At 38.2% G+C, this 23594-nt stretch overlaps 2 protein-coding genes across 13 annotated transcripts in view; both read left to right on the top strand.

Moving 5' to 3' along the window:
• ANKRD17 (ankyrin repeat domain 17) overlaps window positions 1-4260 on the top strand; it is a 169294-nt gene extending 165034 nt beyond the window's left edge. For all 11 annotated transcript variants that reach the window (XM_027971068.3, XM_027971067.3, XM_027971064.3 and 8 more), the window contains 3 exons: window positions 369-547; window positions 944-1108; window positions 1948-4260. In XM_027971068.3, the coding sequence (XP_027826869.2) occupies window positions 369-547; window positions 944-1108; window positions 1948-2007 (404 nt within the window). In that variant the 3' untranslated portion in view covers window positions 2008-4260. The remainder of the gene's footprint in view (window positions 1-368; window positions 548-943; window positions 1109-1947) is intronic.
• A 3605-nt stretch (window positions 4261-7865) lies between these two features.
• On the top strand, window positions 7866-19532 carry LOC101103154 (cytochrome c oxidase assembly protein COX18, mitochondrial). Of its 2 annotated transcripts, none has more exons than XM_027971062.3 (6): window positions 7866-8289; window positions 8899-8999; window positions 11820-11983; window positions 12670-12794; window positions 14617-14724; window positions 17653-19532. In XM_027971062.3, exons 1-6 carry the CDS (start codon window positions 7948-7950, stop codon window positions 17836-17838), a joined length of 1026 nt encoding a protein of 341 aa, XP_027826863.1. In that variant the 5' UTR covers window positions 7866-7947; the 3' UTR covers window positions 17839-19532. The 2 variants fall into 2 exon arrangements, with proteins under 2 accessions (XP_027826863.1, XP_004009950.2); XM_004009901.5 differs by having other exon boundaries at window positions 12673-12794; window positions 17653-19446.
• Window positions 19533-23594: the final 4062 nt, after the last annotated feature.

Below are 23594 nucleotides of genomic sequence, written 5' to 3'. Positions count from 1 at the left end.
TTTTGTTCACCTGTGATCTCTCACTGAGTTAATCATTGCTGAGTATAGTTTAATGCAAGCATATTATTTTCTTCATTTCATCATATTAAGGAGATATTACTGTTTCCTTTGGGGCTCTTTAGTTTTATCTTAGTTTTTTTTGTTGTTGTTTTATAACACAAAGTGTTTAGGTTACATTACGAGGCTATTATTTCACTACCTACAAACATGCAAATATGTGGTCAAGATATACAAGTAGGTCATTATTCTGAAGGAATTCATAATCCAATGTAGAAAATATTAGAAATATATAAAGTTTTTTTTTTTTTGCTGTTTTCTGATTTTAAATATCTCCAATTATTTTTTTCTGCCTCCTCATCTTCCCTCAGACAAAGTAGACTGGTGTAACCCTGGGATGGGAAATCCTATGATTCACAGGCCGATGTCTGATCCAGGAGTGTTTTCACAACATCAAGCAATGGAGCGAGAGAGTACAGGAATTGTAACTCCTTCTGGTACATTCCATCAGCATGTTCCTGCAGGATACATGGACTTTCCTAAAGTTGGGGTAATGGTGACTTAAAAGCATGTTCATTAGTTCTAAATGATTTTCTGATTATTAGCCTTATTTTACTTACCATGTATAAGCATTTGTGAAATGGTGCTGGAGCTTTGGCTTGAAATAATAGGTGAAAATCTAGCTAAAACATACTTATAAATCCTGATTTTGTCTGAGTTGTTTAGAGAAATGTTTTTTGACAAAAGTTTTTATATACTAGGCTTATACTGTCTTCTGTCTAATGCTGGAAGAAATCATATATTGGGAAATAATTTTTAAATCACTTAGATAGCTTACATATTCCAAAATGAGGTGGTTTCAAATACAGTTTTAGGGTATTGATTATACTGGGAAAAATAATAACCAGTGACTTGAGTGTGCATAATCTTTGTTTTCTTTTTTAAGGGTATGCCTTTTTCTGTGTATGGGAATGCAATGATTCCTCCAGTAGCACCACTTCCTGATGGTGCTGGAGGACCCATATTTAATGGCCCTCATGCTGCGGACCCCTCTTGGAATTCCCTGATAAAGATGGTTTCAAGCTCCACAGAAAATAATGGCCCTCAAACGGTAAGGCTGATCATTCCATGAACATTTATTTAATAGATTATGAGCTGCCAAGGGGCTTCCCTGGTGGCTCAGACAGTAAAGAATCCACCTGCAATGCGGGAGACCTGGGTTTGATCTCTGGGTTGGGAAGATCCCCTGCAGGAGGGCATGGCAACACACTCCAGTATTCTGACCTGGAGAATTCCATGAACAGAAGAGCCTGATGAGCTACAGTCCATGGGGTCGCAGAGTGTCAGACACGACTGAGCGACTAAGCATAGCACATAGCTGCCAAGACAAATGTAATAGAGATAAATCATGGTTGTGAGAGAGTTTGGTGAATATGGGCAGTTGGGAAAATTGAGGGAGATTTATTATAGCTGAAATATACCAGAGGGATATGGAAAAGGGTACCAAAGGTAGTGGTTTGGGGCCAAAATTAGGAAAGACATAATATATTCCATTGAATAGCAGGTGGTAGGTAAAAGATTTTAAGTTGTAAAGTTTTATAATTTTATGTATCAAAATTTACTAGTTGTGTGAAAAGGTCCATCTAGAGGTTATTTATTAAATGTATTATAAATGTCAAAATAGTATGTAACTGTGAAAATGCTTAGAGATGGTTGTATATTTTAACTTATTGTGGTATATATTTAATACCTGATTTTCATTCCACAATCATCAACCTCTATGTACTCAGATAATGGTTTTTTAAAAATGATTATTTCCCAGTATGTTGCCAATTGACTAAGAAACTTAGCTGGTTTAGTTCATAAATATTCCTTAGTGTTTAAGAGTTTTATTTTAATCAAGTATATGTTAAATACATATTTAATAAAACGTATGCTTTATATCCATAGGTGTGGACTGGACCCTGGGCACCTCACATGAACAGTGTGCATATGAACCAGCTTGGCTGATGAGGATCAGCTTGTTAGCCTGCAGATTCCTTTTCATTCAGAGGAAATCACAAGTGGCCGAAAAAAAAATTTATGCTCCCAAATCATTCTACTGATGTGCTTGACTGAAGTGTGTAGGCTTTTTGCAGAAGAACTTACTAACTGACCTATTTTCTGTGAACATTTGTGACTGCCCATTCCCCATCATCATCCGTTTTACCTTAGTTAGCCTTTTTCTTATCATTTTTCTTTTTTTCTTTTCCCTCTTCCCCTTGGACATAACTTTCTGTTGAAGCTGTTCTTTGGCTGGTTGGTTTTAGTACTGTAAACTGCTTCTGAGCAAACACGGAAATTTAGCAAAATTATGTAAACTTGATCCTGAAGTTTTAGAATGGCAAATAAATGTACAATTGTTTACATAACAGAAAAGGCTAAGCAGAAAGTAAATTTCAATATGTCAGTATAGAGGCTCTACTTTACGTAGACTTAAATTAATGTGAGATATGTACCTTCATATTCAGAAATCTGGATGTTTCCTTCATACATTAAACTATTAATAAGTATAACTTTTCTGCTTGTGTAATTTAAGTATAAAGTAAAACAATGGGCATTATCAGTGAATGTTTCCCGACGCTGGCTTTTAAAATACCCATGCTGCTCTCCTTTTGAGTTTGTTTGCAGCAAGGCACATATAGAGTAAGAAATTTTAACACTTTTTCATGTCTTTTTATTACCTTGTCACACTTTTAAAAACTAATACACACTTCTCTCTTCACTCTTTTGTTTCTCTTCTCACCCTTGCCACTAATACCAGTAAAATTTTCTTTCTGATCGTGAAATAATTCTATAAAGATTTTTACTCTAATGGCTGCTACAGAGAGATGGAGAATCTGCATCATCACCTGTGGTTTCTTCTAACCATAAAACATTCAGTCTTTCTGAGAATTTAAAAAGCCACCACTGGTTCCCAGTCAGCATATACAAGTTCTTAATATACTGTTTATTATTAAACAATTCAGTGTACTATTTTATATTGGATAATATTGATTCTTAACATTGGCTTTGGAGTCATCAGGAGTCAACATAAAAATTCCAGTTTTCAATAATTTAGTTAAAGTTTTTATTTTCCATATTTTAAAGTCGTCTTAATTTCTACACTTGTTTGTATATTATCAGTGAAAGGGATCAACAGCTAACTTGGGGCAAGTAATAAAATAAATTTGGCGTTTGTCATTAAGACAACTTACGTTAGACATGAATACACAGGTTACAAAATAAAGCCTCCTGTTTAACCTGTTTATGTAAGACACAGGGCCACACTAAACTACTCAGTGGGATTTATCTATTCATTTCACTTGAAAAAATAAACAGTAACATATTCCAAGAAGAATATGTGTCCTACCCTGTCTCATGTGATAATAAATTATATGGTTGAAATATAAAAGAAAGCATAATGTAATGCTTTAAAAAAATGAAGTAATGTCTTTAAAAAATAATAGACATAATTCCTCATTGGTGAAACATAAACATTAACTAAAATTCAGATAGATCACCCAGGTTAACAATATTAATATGGTTCCTTGACTGTTCAAGTAAATGAAATGATTTCTTTTACTCTGGGTGCCTAAGTAAAGAGTAAAAAGATTTCTCAAACATATCCAAAAATTTATAAACACATTTGTATCTTTTAATTTAGAAGGTGGTCTTAAAATATATAAATTTGTTTTTCTCCCTGTCTGTGATTGATACAACCATATTTAAAGGAAAAGCTAAATGATATCCTACAAATAAATGTAGCTATGACATAAAATTATTGCACTTTACTAAGAAAGGGGTATAATGCTATTTAACAGAGTATTTTATGTATGACTTTTGCCACTATCCTATAACTTTTTGCTTAGTTTCTTTTCTGTGTTTACTAGGGTTATTTTCTAATTAAAATAATCCTGCTAGATAACAGATACCACCCAGTATTTATCACAACACATGACTTGTGTTGACTCACAAGAGTGAGTTTCTTAAGATGGGGTGTCTTGCTAAAAAACAGAGAAAAACTGTTTTTGTTTTTGTTTTTTTTTTTACTTCAAAGCTATGGGACAGGGGAATATTGATTGGAATGCTCCTAATTTAGTTTTTGGGGCCAGGCTTGTTAAATATAATACCATGGTTTTAGAAGTCTGTACTGGGAACATTTTTCAGATACATTTTTTATATTTCAGATGTAATGCAGTGCACTTTTATTTGAATAATAAAAAAAATCATCTTTTGAGACCATGCAGGTCTTTTTTTTCCCCCCTTTTTGGAAAGTATGTGGTATGTATAATTGCAGACTACATAAGGTATTTCTTTTCTCTTATTCTTTTAAGAAGCAGCTTAACTGTTAGATGTAACAGTTAGGTTAGTTCACACTTTAAATCCCAAAAGAATTAATACCCAAATTATTGTGTAATCATTTAGAAATGATTTTGTGTACTGGTGCCAAGAGAATTCCCATGGTATGCCTTTTCAACATATATTTCAGCATATACCAGTATATTCCAAAAAAGTGATTTTAGTATTTATGTGAAAGGTATTTTTCCCTTCTGTTTCCTGTTACTACAAAGTTAAATCAATCTATTAGTAATTGAAAATTACTTTTTTTGGGGGTAATTACTATACTTATCTTACAGTCATTTTTCTTCTCAGGAGAAGGGAGGTAAATAGTTTACTAATAGTTCCTGTCTTGTTTTTCATGAAAATATTATTATATTTTTCTATTGATTACAATGACCTAATTATACATTTCATAAATATTTTTGCACATTTTAAAAACACTTTTTAAAAACAATAAAAGTGTCAGATTAAACAGATAAATCTGGCATGACATTTAAAGAATGCTAGAACTTTCATATAACAAATTTTTAACTCAGGATTATTTCAGAATGATTCAAAATATCAAAGGAAAACCATTTCACTGTTTTTCATTACTAACATGGAGATTGAGTATACCAGTACTCTGTATTTTTACTTTAGATAAATGTATCTATTCAGATGTCTTTTAATATTAATGTTTGGGATATTTACATTGTAATTTGTAAATTCTAGATGCTCCTGAATCTTTTTGGAAATATATATATCCCAGATTAAGCAAGTCACAACACTCAGTTAACTGACGGTATTGTAAATTAACTGCTGTTAATTCCAAATGATTGGAATTTAGGATGAGAGCATCATTAATGCTCTAATATTTAATCTACAGTGGTACACACCTTGATTGCAAAAACACCATCACTTATATTTTGGATAAGTGAATACAGAGAAAAATGTGTTACTGTGGCTTTGACATAAATAAGAATTTCTTTATGTGACAGTAAAAATACAGGACTAATATTTGGGTCATTAGAGGTTTCATATGAGACTTCTACCTTGAAATCAGTTCACACTTTTGAAAAGTAAAAGCCAATATTGTATACTTAGTACTTAAAGTGAAGTGAAAGTGAAGTAGCTCAGTCCTGTCCGACTAAGTCAGTGATAATTCAAGATAATTTTTTTTAATGAGAAAAAAAGCTAATTCTACATTAGGTAACTTTGGTTTTAAAAGGCAATGCGTTATTAGGAAAAAGAAATGTAATTCTAAGGGATCACTTTAAGTTGCTCATGAAAATATCCTTTAAAGTTTCTTTTGTTAATACTTGAGAAGGTGTATTTGGGAAGAGAGAAATTTAAATGACTGTACATATAGACCGTCTATATATATATATAATAGACTATATTCACATTTTGACCTCCATTCCTGTGTTCAGCACAGTGATGAATAAGAATTTCAGAAATTTCTGACAGTAAATATATAGTCTTTGTTTTTCAGGAGCTTTAAATAAAATTAAGAAAAAAGTTAGCTATGTGATGTAGTATGAATAAAAAGACAGGAATAAGGTAATAACAAGTAGTTGAACTTTTTAGAAATGTTGAAAAATGTTTTAAAATGAACTTTTTAAACATAATATATCCATTTGCAAAGTATTAGGGTTGACATGATTTCAGCTGGTTTCCCCAATATTTGTATAGTCACTCTGTAGTATATTTTTCCACTCAAAATACTCAGGGTATCACAATGTTTGTTACCAGTACATACATAGACATTTGTATATTGTATTTGTAATTGACAAATATTTCTCCCTACATTCTATACCAAGTAGATAGCCAGTCCTGATCATCTCCATTAACCAAATTGTAAACTGTATGTTTTAAGTATATGAAATTAGGTTAAATATTCATACATTTTATTTAGGTCACAATATTCAAACTTAGAGAAGTGGAACATTTTTAAATGAGACTATAAGCTGTGACCCCAAAATGTAGCAGAAAAGGTGAACCTACACTCATCGAAGAAGTTCCAGCCCCGACTCCTGAATACAAATCCACAGAAGGAAGTCTTAGGAATTTGAGGAATAGCTTGAAAAATTATTGATTTAAATTATCTGAATAGTGAATGCATAAACGTGGAGTTTTTATTTTAGGATCTTTTTCCTTTCATTAACTCCTTTTCTCCTACATATCAAAGGTCACAGTCCTTAGGCCTAAATGGCGCTGCAGAAAGTCCAACTCCTGATGTTATCAGGTCTCTGCAACAAGAGGAGTGCAGCAGCATAGAAGTTGTTCCTTTGCTCCCTCAACCTTCAGGCCAAGATAATTCCATGTAAAATTCTTTTCCACTTTAAACCAGTAGTCAGTACCAATAGGTTGCTTGTTTTAACTTGACAAGTGGATAGGGAGACAGCGATACAGGCTTTTACTTTTGGAAAAAAAATTCTGTATGTAACATATGTTGGGATGTGTGTGTTAACATATAAAATTTCATGAATGGATTTAATCATGCAATCTGAAGGAAGATCACTTCCTGAACCCAGCGAAAATACATCTGGTACCCCTGGGTAGGTGCACAGTGAAGCAAGAACAGTAGCTCCAGTTTGACATTACCCCAATATTGGCTGGCACCTTCGTTTTAATCAATGATTTTGTTCCTCAACACAATTTGGCCTCTAGGTCTAACGATGATCATTATGTTAAGAAACTCCATGTCATCCCATAGTGTTCCCAGGAACACAAAGCTAAAAACTAGTCCATGTATATTTAGCCTGCTCCTTTTAACCAGAAGACACCTGATGTTGCTGTTCAGGCTCCTGAAAGTTTATACATGATGTTAAGCCCCAATAAAGAAGTCACCGTGCTGCCAGTGATAATTACCCTTAACTCAGGAGATGGTTCTTTACTCTTAATAAACTTTACTGCTCTTTATAATGAAAGATGAAACACTAAAACTGGTTCTGAAAATGCCTATTAGGACAAATGAGCAAATTAAATATTTATAGCACAGACTATAAATATGCTTAGTGCATAAAGACTTGATTTCAACAACACAGAAACACGCCTCTCTCCAAACTGGCATTTCAGCAACGCGTTCAAGGTAGAGTATAATCTCAATCCCTAGCGGAAGCAATCGGGGCGCACATAAAGACGTGGAGGGCTACCTTCTGATCACAAAAAGCACCCACAAAGCTTAAACCATGACATGATTAGCTAAGTCAAAAAGAACGTAAAGGTATATGCCGAAGACCGACTTTACAGGACGAGAGCTTCCTAGAGAACGCCTCGCCGCGCCCCGGGCACCAAGTCCCACCCCCAACACTACAATTCCGGTCTAGCCTCGAGGAGCTCCACCGCGGCAGCGCGAAAGTTTCGTGTCTGCGCAGTAGGCTTGCTCAGTGCCGCGTGGGAAAGGTGGGACTTTCCTGCCTCGTGCGTCATCTCTAGTGCGACTCAGTACGTCACTGGCTTGACCGGGAAGGTCAACTGTGGCTACCCGCGGGATCCCGCCCACTCCACGCCGGGGTTGCTGGCGCATGCGCGTAGAGGCCTCGGCGGAGCGGTGCGAGCGTTCCTGGTCCGTGAGGCCGGCGTTTCGGTCCCAGCCCTGGCGCGGAGATGCTGTGCCGGCTCAGCGTTAGGTGGTTGCGGCCCCGGCCTGCCCTGCAGGTCCGTGTCTTGGACCCATCGCTCGCAGGGGCCCCAGCGGGCGGCGCCAAGAGCTCCGCTCTGCCAGTGTGGGCGGTGGCATCGGTCTCCGCAGTTGGCCCGAGCGGCGCGGGAGGCTGGTACGAGGCCTTGGCTACCTCGGCGCCGGTGCAGAGCGCAGAGGACGTACTGCTCTTCGCCCACACCGCCTCGGGCCTGCCCTGGTGGGGCAGCATTCTCCTCACCACCGTGGCCCTGCGCGGGGCCGTCACGCTACCCCTGGCTGCCTACCAGCACTACATCCTGGCCAAGGTGAGGGGTTTCAAGCCGCGCCATGGACCGTGCATACCCACTTCCGTGGTGAGGAGGGTCCATGTCTCACCGGGGCGTAAGGTCCCCAGATACTTCCGGAGTACTTACTGTTAATCATCAGCACCTTTAAGGCAGCAAGCTTATAAAAAGGAATTAACACAGGTAGAAGTAAATGCAGATTCTTTTATGGCTCTGTACCTACAAAGAACATATTGAAGATACTTTAATAGACTACCGTTTCTTCAGTTTATATTACTGGAAAACCCAGGGTTGAAACATTGAAAGTGTGGAGTGTAGGGCTGATTTAATCCTTAAAATAACCCTGTGAAGTAGGTGCTGTTATACATTTTATATAAGAGGGAACAAGACTTTTGAGGTTGAATAATTTGCCCAACATCACACTGGTTAAGTGTATAAGCTGGAATTTTAATTTGATTGCGATTGAGGATATCTTAAGTTAACATCTTGTGAGCAATCTTAGAGTTTCCTGACACAACCAGTAAACTACATTTTTTTAAATGAGTTTAGGAAATAGAGAGTAAAATTATGAGTGGTTATGAAACAGATCTTTAATGTGCTCATGACAAAGTCTACTTTTTCTTTAGCTAGGTGGAAAATTTGCAGCCAGAAATAAAAAACATTGCACGACATCTTAACCAAGAAGTTGCAGTTCGTGCACATCAGTTGGGATGGTCCAAGAGAGTTGCCAGGTAAGCTAATTCTCTGCATGTAAGACCATGAAAAAATATATATGTATGTATGTGTGTATTACAGGGTATGGTATTCTGTAGCTTTAGCAGCAAAGTGGTTCTTTTTAATAATTTAAAAAGTTTGTGGCATGGAAGGTTTATATACTGGACTGAAAGCAAAAAGAGAAAGCAGAGTTCCTTGATTTTAAAGGACTCCAGATTACTGAAAAAGACAGATGTGTAATCAAATAATGACTGGATTAAGTAACTAAAAAAGATTATGTACAAGGAGTTAAGTCATCATGGGAAGTTAGGGAAGGCTTCACAGGATGCAGATATAGCAGATGCCATTTTGTTGAGATTTTGACAGCATTTTGACAGATTTTGACACCTTCTGACAGCATAGAGCAGGTAGCTGCCCAAAAGAATGAGGAGACAGAAAATATAAATGCCATGGTAAAAGCAACTGGGTAGGCCAGGAGTTGTTACTCTGCTATAGTTATCCTGTGTTGCTGTCTCCCTGAGCTCTTTGAGAGCCCTTGCCTAAGGGTTCTTGACCATGTGAGTAGTTCTATGTGGGCAGCCATCCACTAAGAATTTTTAAGTCTTCTCCTATCCACCTACCCTAGTTCTGCTTAGTTAGGTTCCCAAATTCTGATTCTTACTAGGCTGTGACAAAGTGTTCAGCATCTCATAGCAATGAGAAAAATAAGGGTGTTTTAGTATGAATATGTAATGTGTATATATATGGGTATATGTGTGTCTTAGTCACTCTGTCATGTCCAACTCTTTGTGACCCCAGAAATTCTAGCCCGCCAGGCTCCTCTGTCCCTGGGATTCTCCAGGCAAGAATACTGGAGTGGATTGCCAGTTCCTTCTCCAGGGTATCTTCCCCACCCAGGGATCAAACCCAGACCTCCCACATTACAGGCAGATTCTTTACCATTTGAGCCACCAGGGAAGGCCCTATCCATATATTTTTATCTATATAGGTATAAATTTGCCAACTATCTGCAATATGAAATTGAGTCCCTCTTTATATAGTGTTCCCAAATTCTGATTCTTACTAGAAGTTCCCTAGTGGCTCAGAGGTTAAAGCATCTGCCTGCAATGCAGGAGACCTGGGTTCGATCCCTGGGCTGGGAAGATCCCCAGGAGGAGGAAATGGCAACCCACTCCAGTATTCTTGCCTGGAGAAGCCTATGGACGGAGGAGCCTGGTGGGCTACAGTCCAGGGGGTCGCAAAGAATCGGACACGACTGAGCGACTTCACTTTATATAGTGTTAAAAGGACCTGCCATTTAAAAAAAATCGTTCTTATAGCTTAATGTCTTTACTTGATGAAATAAAAAGTTGGTAAACCTATAGTTTGGAAGTTTTACTGATCAAGGAAGTCTGAGGACTACAGCTCTAGACCAGAAGAACACATTAGTGGCTGCTCACGTGGGTTATAAGTGCAGCCTAGGTAAGCCTGTGCCACCGTCCTTATGCATCCCTGGCAGGATGATTGTCCAGACACATCCTTACACAGATGAATGACTTTCTAGAGGAAGACGTTATCTGAGGGTTTCCTGCATTGTCAGTGGAGCTGGGTTTTGAAGAATGGAAGGGAATTCGTCAGGTGAATGAACAGCCAGGAAAGTGGACAGTCTGCAAAGATGATGTAATAACTTCCAAGGCATGCTGATGTGCAGGTCTGAGTTGTTGGATGACCCAGGTCATTCAAGGGACCAGAAAAAGAGTAACAGGAAATAAAGCTGAAAGAGTGGGTGAAGACTGAGTTACAAGGAGCCTGGAATGTCTCTGTGTACTTTCTTAATTCAGTGCATTATAATTTGATTAAATTCCGCAAACCTATTGAAAACCTACATGCCACAAGAGATTTAAAGATGAAGACCTATCTAATACTCTAGTCTAGAAAGTGGGACGTAAGAACAGGAGTTGAAAACAACAACAACAACAACAAAAGAGGAGTAACTAATATGGTTAACAGAGAAACAATGAGAAAATCTTTATGAAAGAGTTGATTGAAGAATGGAGACTGTTTTGACAGGTCAAGAGCATACATCGTACAGAACCGCATTGCTCTGAAAGGGATGTTCAGGGATCAGGTGATTGAGTTTGGCTGGAGTGGAGAAATTGGAGTAAAGTGTGCTTTCACCTCTAGTATTTCTGATTTAAATTGTGGTCACACCATGTTAGTAGTGAAATTTCCCTTGTTAAAGCCTAGTTTGCCTAAGACCTCCAGAAACAAAGCCTGTAGTTTGACAGTGGCAGATTTCTCAAATTGTTATGTAATTTGCTTACATTGTGAACGGACTTTGAGTAAAAGGCTTTATTTTCCCTTTTTTTTTTTTCAGCAACCGCTTGGCGTAGCTTAGGGGCTTCCCTTTTAGCTCACTTGATAAAGAGTCGGTCTGCAATGCAGGAGACCCCAGTTCAGTTCATGGGTCAGGAAGATCTACTGGAGAAGGACTAGGCTACCCACTCCAGTATTCTTGGGCTTCCCTGGTGGCTCAGCTGGTAAAGAATCCATCTGCTATGCGGAGACCTGGGTTCTATCCCTGGGTTAGGAAGATCTCCTGGAGAAGGGAAAGGCTACCCACTCCAGTATTCTGGCCTAGAGAATTCCGTGGAGTATGTAGTCCATGGGGTTGCAAAGAGTCAGACACTACTGAGCGACTTTCACTTCATGTTGGTATAGCTTCTGACAGCCAAAAATGCTGCATAAATCCTTTAGCCAGTAACCACAGCATGGGTGTGTTTATCCTGTAGGGATGAAGCACAACTAGTATTCAAATGATATTTTCCTCTCCCTTTTTCCCTCTTCCCTCAAACTAGGCTCACTTACCTAAAGACTATGCGGAGGCTTGTTTCAGAGCTCTATGTTCGGGATAACTGCCACCCCTTCAAAGCAACTGTGCTGGTCTGGATTCAGCTTCCAATGTGGATCTTCATGTCTATCGCTCTCCGAAATTTTAGCACAGGGGCAGCACATTCAGAAGGTAGTTACTATTGAAATGTAATTCCCCCAAGCAAGTTCTCTGACACTGTCTTGTATTCTAAAGAAAAAGCAAAAAATAAAAATAAAAAAACATCCATACTTTCTGTAACTGGAATACACTTTTATCATCTCCCTTATACAAGTATAGCATTTCAAATATTAAGTGTAACCAAGCTAGCTGTATTGAGAATACAAATCAGTTTAGGAAGGATGTCACTACTACTACTTCTTGGAAGTCTTAATAAAATTAGTAGTATAATTCCATAATATGGTTTCAGGGCCATGAATTTTTTCTATTTATAAATTGAAGAAGCCAGAAAAACTTTCACAGTTATAAGTGCAAATATTAATACGAAAGGTTACAAACTAAGGGGCTGTTTTTACTTTCATTTAAAGGTGTTTCTAACCATACAGTAATCTAAATTGACTTGAAAGAAAGCAGCCAATAGACAAGTAATTTTTAAAATTTCAGTCTGTAAAGGTTACTGCTACACGTCTTTAGTGTCTCCACATCCTTTTGCTCCAGAAACTTCTTACCTCTTTCTCAGTACAAGAACTAGCTTATGTTGTAGAGTGAAAATAACCTGAATAAAAAGTGCAAGTCTTCAGTGTGAGGAACACCTTACTGGGATCACTCCCTCTGCTGTTTTTAGAAATCCTTTTGTTTCATCTATAAAAATGTTTCAGCAGGTTTTTCTGTTCAGGAGCAGTTAACTACTGGTGGGGTCCTGTGGTTTCATGACCTCACTGCTCTGGATGCCACTTGGATTCTGCCTGTCTCCGTTGGTGTCATCAATTTATTAATAGTGGAGGTCAGTGGTTTTAAATAAGATTTGCTTGCTGTTTAAATCATTGAAATTTCTGTTGGTGTCCCGACATCAGATATAAATGAATTTGAGTTACTGGTGATAACTCTGAGCTAACATTGAGACTAGTTGGTTTTTTGGGTTTTTAGTATATATTTGTTTATTTATTTGACTGTATTGGGTCTTAGTTGTGACATGTAGGAACTTTGAGTTGTGGCATGTTAGATCTAGTTCCCTGACCAGGGATCGAACCTGGGCCCCCTGAATTGTGGGCGCAGAGTCTTAGCTAATCATGAGACCCCTTGGTTTTGGTCACAGATCAGTTGTTGATTAATTTTCTGGGGCCAGTTCTTTAACCTCTCTGGGGGATCAGAGTGCTCATAATTTAAAATAAGAGAGCTAAATTGGAACAGTTCCAAAATCTCCTTCAACTGTAAAATGGTACGATGCTAGTACATAACAGTTCTGTGATTTGCTTCTTGGTAAAGGCAGCAATTAAGATGTCAGTCTGGTCTTATTCCCACAATATGTTGATGTTTTGTGTATATGTTTAATATGTCAATTAAACATACCTGACTGCCAGTTTTAGTCATAGAATTTCTTTATAAAATGAAATGGAGAAACATACGTATAAAATATGACCTCTTAGCCCTATCTTACCATTAGCTCATGCTACTTTACTCAACTTGAATTTAGGGGAAGCTTGTCTTTAGTTCCATAAAGAATTGTTCTTAGACTCTTGAGAAGAACGTAGACCCTTTAACTAGAAGAAATCTTAGGAATCTAACGAAGTTGAGATTTCACAGACCTCATATCTGTTGATTGCTGTTTGGGAAATCTAATACACCCCTTATTTTTTCCAGATGAGAAATATGAAGATTCTCAGGTCTTAGGTGAAGGTTTCCTGAGGAAAGACGCTATGTGTAGTCTTAAGTGTTTTACCCTAAGAGCATCTAGCATAGTTCTGTGAACTTGGTTAGTAATTAGTATTTCTTGGGAAGAAGGAAGTGATGACACAAGGTCACAGTGAATTGATGTCAGTCCTCTCATCTTTCCTTTATTCCATCTAACAACCAAGCATGCATAAATTTAATAAAAGCCTATTCTTGCTTAACATTTACTATGTACCAGGCACTATTGTAAGCAATTCACATGAGTTAACTCATTTAATTCTTAACAATAGTCCTATGATGTAGGTGCTGTTATTATCCCCATCTTACGGTGGAGAGTGGGAGGCACGGAAAGGTGAAGTAACTTGCCCAAAGTCACATAACCACTAAATGCAGGGCTACCATGTGAATCTCGTAATTTGAGTGTAGAATCACAGAAGCTGTGCTCATAATCGTTAAGCTAAGCTGCCTTGTAAGTAATTCATAAACCATAACTCCTCTTCCTAGCCTTCTTAGTTCTTTTCTGTGGTCCAGGTAACCAGATCACAAACCTTTCAGATACCTGTTAAGGTCTTTCTCTGTGCCAGGCCCTGTATTTAGGTGCCAAAAAACAAGGGTAATGATTCATACATAATACCTATCTTGAAGGGACTTCAGTTTTACAATCTTTAAAAAACACTGACCTATAAAAATTATGCTTTGATCCTATTTAATATAGATGAATCTCTTTATTGCTGTTACTTAGTTCCATTTAAGAATTAAAGAGTTGATCAACCAGTGATAGTTGACCAACAAATCAGTGTTTTGTTTTTTAATTTTTATTGCTTTTGTTAAAATATAGGTAGAGGCCAGTCGAAAATCACTTTGCATTTTAAAGCTTGTCTCATTTAATGTGTATTTAGATAATCAGCATGTGTGTGTTTATTTTACCCTTTCAGATTTTTGCTCTGCAAAAGCTTGGAAAGTCTCGTTTTCAGACGTATATTACGCACTTTGTTCGCGCAGTGTCAGTGTTGATGATTCCAATAGCGGCAACAGTACCTTCAGTGAGTAAGCACCAACATTCTGTGAAGCATGAGCTAAATGTAAATTCTCTCTGTTTTTAGCTTAGGCTGACCGACATTGTGCCTCTTCTATTGTGCTTCCTGTGACTACTTAATCCTTTACTGGTTTCTGATTTCTGTAATAACAAATCTACTGACTCTATCACCAAGTGACACCTGAATATTTCTTGGGATTGGTTAATCTTCCTTAACGTGAATGTGTCTTAACCCTCCATTTTCCTCTTTTTTTTTTTTTTTTAATCTTGCAGAGTACTATGAACAGTACTATGAGTGTAGCATTTGCTCTGTTTTATTAGTTGATATATTGAATTCTTTTTGTCTTCACAGAGGGATCCAAGGAATTTAGCATTTAAAAAAGAAACAAAAATTTTTCCCCACCAAGGATCCACATGGGTTCATATGTAATATTATTTGATCTCATAGAAATTTTATGAGATAGGTATACTTGTCCCCATTTATATGTAATTAAACTTTTATAGAAATAGAAAAATAATGTTATATTTGCAGTTATTTCATTTTTTTAGCTTTTTGCTTATTTTTCATGGATACTTTAGTGCTAAGATGGGTAAAGCTGTGTCAGTATATCTGTCTTTGCTCAGAATCAACACAGAGACCGTAAAGTAGTGGTCATTTGTTGCTGGTAGTTCAAGTTCTGTCCCTTGTATAAAAGTACTTATAGGACTTGTCTTAAAAATCTGAAATAGTATGTTTTCAGCATCAAAAAAGTCTGTTAAATACTTTTCATCTGTCACTTAGACATAGTACTGTCATTAATCCTGTGGAAAATAAGTTGCCTCATTTCTAAAATAGATACCATAATGTCTATGAAAATTAATGAAATAACAAGTGCCTGTTAGAGTACTCCTCATATAATAATAATGTTATAAAATACTCTAAAAACAGAATAATGTTTTTATAATTCACAATATTTCTAAGGAGAAATAATACCAATTATAACTGAGGAAAACCGCAGATACGTAAAATAGCAGTAAAGTTCTAATGAGAAGTTGGGTTCCAAGTGAGTAACAGAGCTTTTCATATATAGGAAAGTCAGAATTAGGCATTTAATGTAGAGCTGATACGGCAGCTCTGCAAAGACGTGAGAAAGACTGCCTAGTTCTCTCTCAGTGCTGCATCGTCCACAACCTCTCATTCTTGTCTTGAAAGCCACAGGATAGTCATGATGGCCACTGAAGCTTGTTATCTTGCAAGAATAGCAAAAGGATGCTTCAGCTACAGTCAGATGCTTCAACTACAGTCAGCCACTTAAGGACCCTTGCCAGATGCCCTACCAAACACTTGTGCTTACGTCTTAAATATGTGGCCATACCAAACTGCAGAAGAGGATGAAAAGTATAGTCTTTTTTTTTCCAGATAGCAATATACCTTGCTGAAAATTAGGATTTTATTACTAACGAAGATGAACGATACTTATTAGGCAGTTTGTAGCCTGAAGTAGTTGGGCCCAGGGTACTGTTTGCTTCATAGATAAGTTTGATGATGGTGCTAGCTAATATTTATTCAACATGAATTTTGTGCCAGGCCCTGTTTTAAGTCATTATGTACACACACACACACACACACACACACACACACACACATATGTATTAGTACATGTATTTCTCCCAACAGTGCACTGAAGTAGGTGGTATTATAATCTCCAATTTAACCCTGAGGCACAGAGAGGTTAAGTAACTCATGGTCACTCATCTGTTCAGTGGCAGAGTCTTCACACACATCCAGGCATTTTGGCTCTTACTCTTTAGCCAATAATCTGCCTTTAAGATTTCATTACTTCCCTTAAAAACTTGTTCTGGAACAAATAAATGCTTAATATAAGCCACTTACTGTGCTTACCACACTACGTGAATTTTCTCATTTATTCTTCACAGTATCCCTGGATACAGTCTGTCCCTCATTTTATAGAAGAGAAAACCAAAACAAGAAAAAAAAAGAAAAATAACTTGCCAAAAGTTAAATAAATAGATTTCAAACTCAGGCAGTTAGATCCCAGGACTGGACTCAGCCAGCACATGGTCTTGCCTCTGGGGCCTGCTTACCTTCTGATGCCAAAGAGAAGTTTAGAAAAGATGTATGTTTGTATGGACGTATGTTTGTATGTATATATGGGGATGATTCAAGAGGCTGCAGACTAAAAGACTACCAATTATAACTGAGGAAACCCCCAGATCAAGTAAAGTAGCAGTAAAGTTCTAAAGAAAAGTTGGGTTCCAAGTGAGTAACAGAGACCAAAAAAACAGTGTCTTAAATATCCAAAAGTGGATTCTTTCATATATAGGAAAGTCAGAAATAGGCAACGTAATGTAACAGCTCTGTGAAGACATGAGAAAGACAGCTCTTTGACCTAAATAACTGAGTCTCAGTGGTGGTAAAAAAAAAAAGAGTCGAGGGTTGGGCTGAGATGCTTTGTCTCAGGAAAAGGCAAAGATAATCTATTCCTGACTATACTTAGAAACTAGTTCCTGGGAAAATTTGGAAGATAGCTGACTCTGTATAGGTGTAGGGAAGCTAAGTTTGCCATCATAAATGCCTCCAGTAGCCTGCCTTCTGTGTAGCAGTTTGTCGAGACTCTCGATGGGGAAACAGTATGCTTAATTCCCAAAGAAGGAAATGAGATCTCTCTCGGACCCCTGCCTGGGAGCAGTTCTCTGCCATCCACTGTCTGTTACCAACCTCTCCTTTTGGTTTCTTTTTGTTTAGGGGTCTTCTTTTCCACTTTCTTACCTATCTGTTAGATCTGACCCAGGTATCTATTAGCTACTGCAGGTCTTGTTCAGTCCTGGTGTTCTGTTTACAGAGATTGTTAATTTTCTTTTTTATTGCCTGCCTGTCTCTGGACCTTGGAGAACGGAGAGATGCTAACATTCCTGTCCTTTCTTCTCGTTGCAGTCAATTGCCCTCTATTGGTTATGTTCCAGCTTCATGGGCCTTTCACAGAACTTGCTGCTCCGTTCTCCTAGATTTCGCCAACTTTGCAGGATCCCGTTGACCAAGTTAGATTCAGACACTCCTTATAGGGACCTCTTGGCTGCCTTTCACTCCAAGATCATTTCAAGAAAATCACGTACTTTCTAGTAATTTCTGAAACAATTACAGGTTTCACTGTTAATGTATTTAGAAGATTTAGAACTTCAGATATGATTTAATTTGCTTTTGTTTAAAATCATGACCTCTGTGAAGTACTGTGGATTGATATAATCCAGACATATATAACAATACTTAAAATCTTTCAGTGCTAAACATGTAGTATATTTAATTGTATGCTAAGACTGTAAAAGTGGAATTGAAGTGTCAGGCCCTGTTTATAAAATTACAACTTGCTAGAGGTTCCAGAACTTTGGAGAACAGGACTAGAAAAGTTTATAAAATAAGAGAATCCAGTGGGGTGATTTCTAAAATTTGTAGGATGTGGAGGATCATAGACCGGTTTGATCTTTTAATAAAGCCATGGTTTTCTCTTCAGAAAAGTCCTTGAAATAACAAATGGAGGCCTTTTTTGAGCCCCCGTCCCAACTCCTGAAGGCTTTCTGATAATTCCTGGTTAATAAATAATTCTAATGGAACAAGTTAATGTATGATTTTAAAATGAAAGGGACTTGAGATACATACTCATGTGAAGTAGTCCACACATGTAAGAAAGTACCTAACATGGTAGGTGGTGTTGCTTTTCAGCTGTGCTCTGAAAGAATATAAAAAGTGTACATTCCTTTATAATTTAAGAAGTCTGCAATAAAGGGTATAGCGCTGAGTACTGCTGGAACCCAAAGTAGAAAATCTTAAGCTAATCATATAGAATATGAAGGAACTCAGTATCTCTGATAGCCATCTTCCTTGGTGGCTGCCTGCAATGCGGGAGACCTGGGTTTGATCCCTGGGTCGGGAAGATCCCCTGGAGAAGGAAATGGCAAACCACTGCAGTATTCTTGCCCGGAGAATCCCATGGACGGAGGAGCCTGGTGGGCTACAGTCCACGGGATCGCAAAGAGTCGGACATGACTGAGCAACTTCACTTTCACTTTTCAGTATCTCTGATAACCTGTTAAGTAAGTAAAAGTTTTGTATTAGGGTGAAGATAATGCTAGTCAAGAGATTTCTTTAGACCTGACCTGTTCATCTTGTTGTGGTAATACATAACATTAAGTTGGTCTGGGAATATCATATATGACCTAATTCATAATGTCATAGCTTAAAAAAGTGCCAAATTTTAAAAGCTTGAATGATCAGGATAGTATTTATCAAATTTTAATAATTACTGAATACGTGAAAATACATTAGTTTCAATGTTACTAGAAATTAAACAGTGCATGAAGAATCAGCTTATTCAGCCAGAAAGCATGCATCTGAACAGCATGTCTTCACTCGTTAGAGATGTAATCGTTGATCACATGATTGTGAAATAGGATTGTTCTGTAGAATTCTGGAGATGGAGTTGAGTCTTTTCTGTAATCTCAAAGTACAGTAGACACTTCTCTGTTGTGGGCCCAAAGCCACAACCACTAAGAGCTTTAAACTGTCAGCAGCTGGAATCCCAACAAACAGCTGGATCAAACTTCATTAGCTAAGAACTTACATAGCCATGGGGAAGAAATGATTCCATGATTCCTGTACATAATAACTGGCCTGCCATCATTTGTGGAATACAGTCAAAAAGTAAAAAGGACTATTAAAAATCTTTGAACTTTATTTGGTAGTTGTATGATCCTTGTGAGTATTGTGTCTCTGTTTTGGAACTCTTACTCTCAGATAAAGTAAAATGATATTTACTGGTATATTTGTTTTCTGTGGATGCTGTTAACAAGATCTTCATGCTGCTTATACAGCAAGAGGAAGATGCTGTTGAATATATTGGATATTATATATCTCTTTCAAATTTTTCTTTTAAGGGGTAGATTTAGGGATTGCCTTTCAGAAAGAAATAGGTCCTACAAGAGGGTCCTCCCCACAGTTCACCACTGCTGTACTCAGAAAGCCTAGCCTTCATGTCTGTTTCACCTAAGACTTAACCATAACTCAGTTAAGAATTGATAAAATTCTTGTTTTATAGCAAAATGAAAGCTAGCAGTTTTTCTTCACCTCTTTGGGCTTCTTCCCTCCCCTTTAGCCTATATTGTTCAGTTCAGTCGCTCAGTCGTGTCCGACTCTGCGACCCCATGATTCGCAGCACGCCAGGCCTCCCTGTCCGTCACCAACTCCCGGAGTTCACTCAGACTCACGTCCATCAAGTCAGTGATGCCATCCAGCCATCTCATCGTCTGTTGTCCCCTTCTCCTCCTGCCCCCAATCCTTCCCAGCATCAGAGTCTTTTCCAGTGAGTCAACTCTGCATGAGGTGGCCAAAGCACTGGAGTTTTCAGCTTTAGCATCATTTCTTCCAAAGAAATCCCAGGGCTGATCTCCTTCAAAATGCACTGGTAGGATCTCCTTGCAGGCCAAGGGACTCTCAAGAGTCTTCTCTAACACCACAGTTCAAAAGCATTAGGCATCTGCATAAATCAGAGCTCCTTAGGAGATGACATTCCGTCTTAATCTCATCAGTGGACACAAGGAGATACACTTCCTTCTTTTTTTATTTTGTTTTGGTTTTGTGCATTAAAAGTTTTAATTAATACTCAGTCAAAAAGCCCACATGCAAACAGGTCCTCCCACACTCCTGCTCGTAAGGGACTGTGATGACATGTGACCCACTATTCCTGTGGGTCTGGATTGTGTAAACTCTAAATAGCATAAACAATCAGTATCATACTGTCATTTGACATAAACCCAAAAGGCTTTCCCAGAGGTTCAGTGGTAAAGAATCCACCTGCCAATGCAGGAGACACAGGTTTGATCCCTGGGTTTGGAAAGATCCCCTACAGTACAGGGTATTCCTGCCTTGGAAATCCCATGGACAGAGAAGCCTGGCAGGCTACAGTCCATGAGGTCACGGAGTCAAACAACTGAGTGACTGATTACCCTTCACCAGTCCTCATCTTTGTCCCCAAAACTCACGCGTTGACATCTAATTGGCAGAACAGCCCCCAGAGCTTTCTGACTGTCTCCCAGATTATAATCCTCAAATTGGCTTGAATAAAATTTTCCATCTTTTTTCTTAGACTGTTAATTTTTTCTGTTGGCAAAGCTGTATATTAAAGCATTTTAATCCTGGTTGATTTCCTGTCCATAGGAACTGCAAGACCTAGCAGTTACCACAAGAAAGAAAAATTACCAGCTGAGGAATGGCAGCAAAACATTAAACAGAGGGAGCTCTTTCACATAAACCTTGCCTAGTTCTTAAAACAGTAACTTTTTGCTTTTCTGTAACTCCAACATGAGGGAAATACACAACTGTCCCAAAGGAATATATAACAAATCCCTGTTCCTTTGTACTCTACCACTATCTCTTGACTACCCAGTTTTTACATAAGATCTTCTAATTGATTAGGCCTATACTGCTGATTTTGTTCTATAAAATGAGGACTCCGGGGTGCTTGAGAACAAAAACATTGATGGAAAGACCTAAAATAAAAATAAATGCTTCAGGAAAGCACCCAGTCTTATTGAGTTCTAAGGCAACAACAACAGTAAAATTTCTGTCCTTGAAAATCCCTACTAGACCCTAGAGGGCCAAGCACTACATGACAAAGAAGCTTCTAGGGACCATTTTAAGGAAACTTCAGTGGGCACGCTTTTCCTCTTGTATCCCTTGATAAGGTGATTATATTTGTTTTTCCTTAGTTGAGAAGGCAGCATTATATTTAGCCTTGGTTTTTGTCTTCTGCCTAAGTTTTTAATATGCTTTCTAGGTTGGTCATAGCTTTTCTTCCAAGGAACAAGTTTCTTTTAATTTCATGGCTGAAGTCACCATCTACAGTGATTTTAGAGCCCCCCAAAATAAAGTCTCTCAGTGTTTCCAGTATTTCCCCATCTATTTGCCATGAAGTGATGAAACCAGATGCCATGATATTAGTTTTCTGAATGTTGCATTTTAAGCCTACTTTTTCACTCTCCTCTTTCACTTTCATCAAGAGGCTCTTTATTTCTTCACTTTCTGCCGTAACGGTGGTGTCATCTGCGTGAAAGTGAAGTTGCTCAGTCCTGTCAGACTGTGACCCCGTGGACTATAGCCTACCAGGCTCCTTCATCCATGGAATTTTCCAGGCAAGAGTACTGGAGTGGGTTGCCATTTCCTTCTCCAGGGTATCTTCCCAACCCAGGGATCAAACCCACGTCTCCTGCATTGCAGGTAGATGCTTTACCGTCTGAGCCACCAGGGAAGCGTGTTTGAGGTTATTGATATTTCTCCCAGCATTTTGATTCCTGCTTGTCTTTCATCCAGTCCAGCATTTCTCATGATGTACTCTACATGTAAGTTAAATAAACAGGGTGACAATATACAGTCTTGACGTACTCCTTTCCCAATTTGGAACCAGTCTGTTCCATGTCCAGTTCTAACTTGCTTCCTGACCTGCATACAGATTTCTCAAAAGACAGGTCAGGTAGTATGGTATTCCCATCTCTTGAAAAATCTTCCACAGTTTGTTATGATCCACACAGTCTAAGGCTTTGGCATAGACAATAAAGCAGAAGTAGATGTTTTTCTGAAACTCTCTTACTTTTGTGATGATCCAATGGATGTTGGCAATTTGATCTCTGGTTCCTCTGCCTTTTCTAAATCCATCTTGAACATCTGGAAGTTCAGAGTTCACATACTGTTGAAGCCTGGCTTGGAGAATTTTGAGCATTACTTTACTAGCATGTGAGATGAGTGCAATTGTGTGGTAGTTTGAGCATTCTTTGGCATTGCCTTTCTTTGAGATTGGAATGAAAACTGACCTTTTCCAGTCCTGTGGCCACTGCTGAGCTTTCCAAATTTGCTAACATATTGAGTGCAGCACTTTCACGGCATCATCTTTTAGTATTTGAAATAGCTCAACTGGAATTCCATCACCTCCACTAGCTTTGTTCATAGTGATTTTTGCTAAGGTCCAGTTGACTTCACATTCCAGGATGTCTGGCTCTAGGTAAGTGATCACACCATCATGGTTGTCTGGGTCATGAAGATCTTTTTTGTACGGTTCTTCTGTGTATTCTTGCCACCTCTACTTAATATCTTCTGCCTCTGTTAGGTCCATACCATTTCTGTCCTTTATTGAGCCCATCTTTGCATGAAATATTCTTTTGTTATCTCTAATTTTCTTGAAAAGATCTCTAGTCTTTCCAGTTCTGTTGTTTTCTTCAGTTTCTTTGCATTGATCACTGAGGAAGGCTTTCTTACCTTTCCTTGCTATTCTTTAGAACTCTGCATTCAAATGGGTATATCTTTTTTCTCCTTTGCCTTTAGCTTCATTACCGTGATTACCCCTACCATAGTCTGGCCTCAGGCCAAACAACAGAACAGGATCTGGGGTCTAGTTCTCACCTAATTGATGTGTAGTTACCTCTTTCAGCTGGGTGAGGGCCTTAGTTCCTTCAGGACTTCAAAGGTATGCATCAGATTGTTATGTATGTCCCTTGAAGAAGAACTGGGACTCTATTTTATTTTTGAACTGTTTGATTTTTGACTGCTTTTCCTTTGTTCCTGCATTCCCGTATGATAGTTGATGACCTGTTCAAGGGCAAGCACTATAGGCAGGCTTAGATCACAGAACGGCTTAGGCCAAAAATGGCTTCTCTTACGTTGGGACAGCTGTGTCTGGGTCACCCCCTACCATATCTGCTTGCAGAGTCAGTACAGATGACACGGTCCCACGAGATTGCCCCTTCCCTCACTTCAGCACCAATCTCAGGCACTACCTACAACTTCTGCCTGACTAGGTTACAAATCTGTGGTTCCCATTACCCTTTCCTTGGGTG

This window comes from Ovis aries, chromosome 6 (genome assembly GCF_016772045.2).
Source record: "Ovis aries strain OAR_USU_Benz2616 breed Rambouillet chromosome 6, ARS-UI_Ramb_v3.0, whole genome shotgun sequence".
NCBI lineage: Eukaryota > Metazoa > Chordata > Mammalia > Artiodactyla > Bovidae > Ovis > Ovis aries.
Note: the sequence above shows the minus strand (reverse complement) of the source record. Positions and strands in the feature narration are given on the sequence as shown.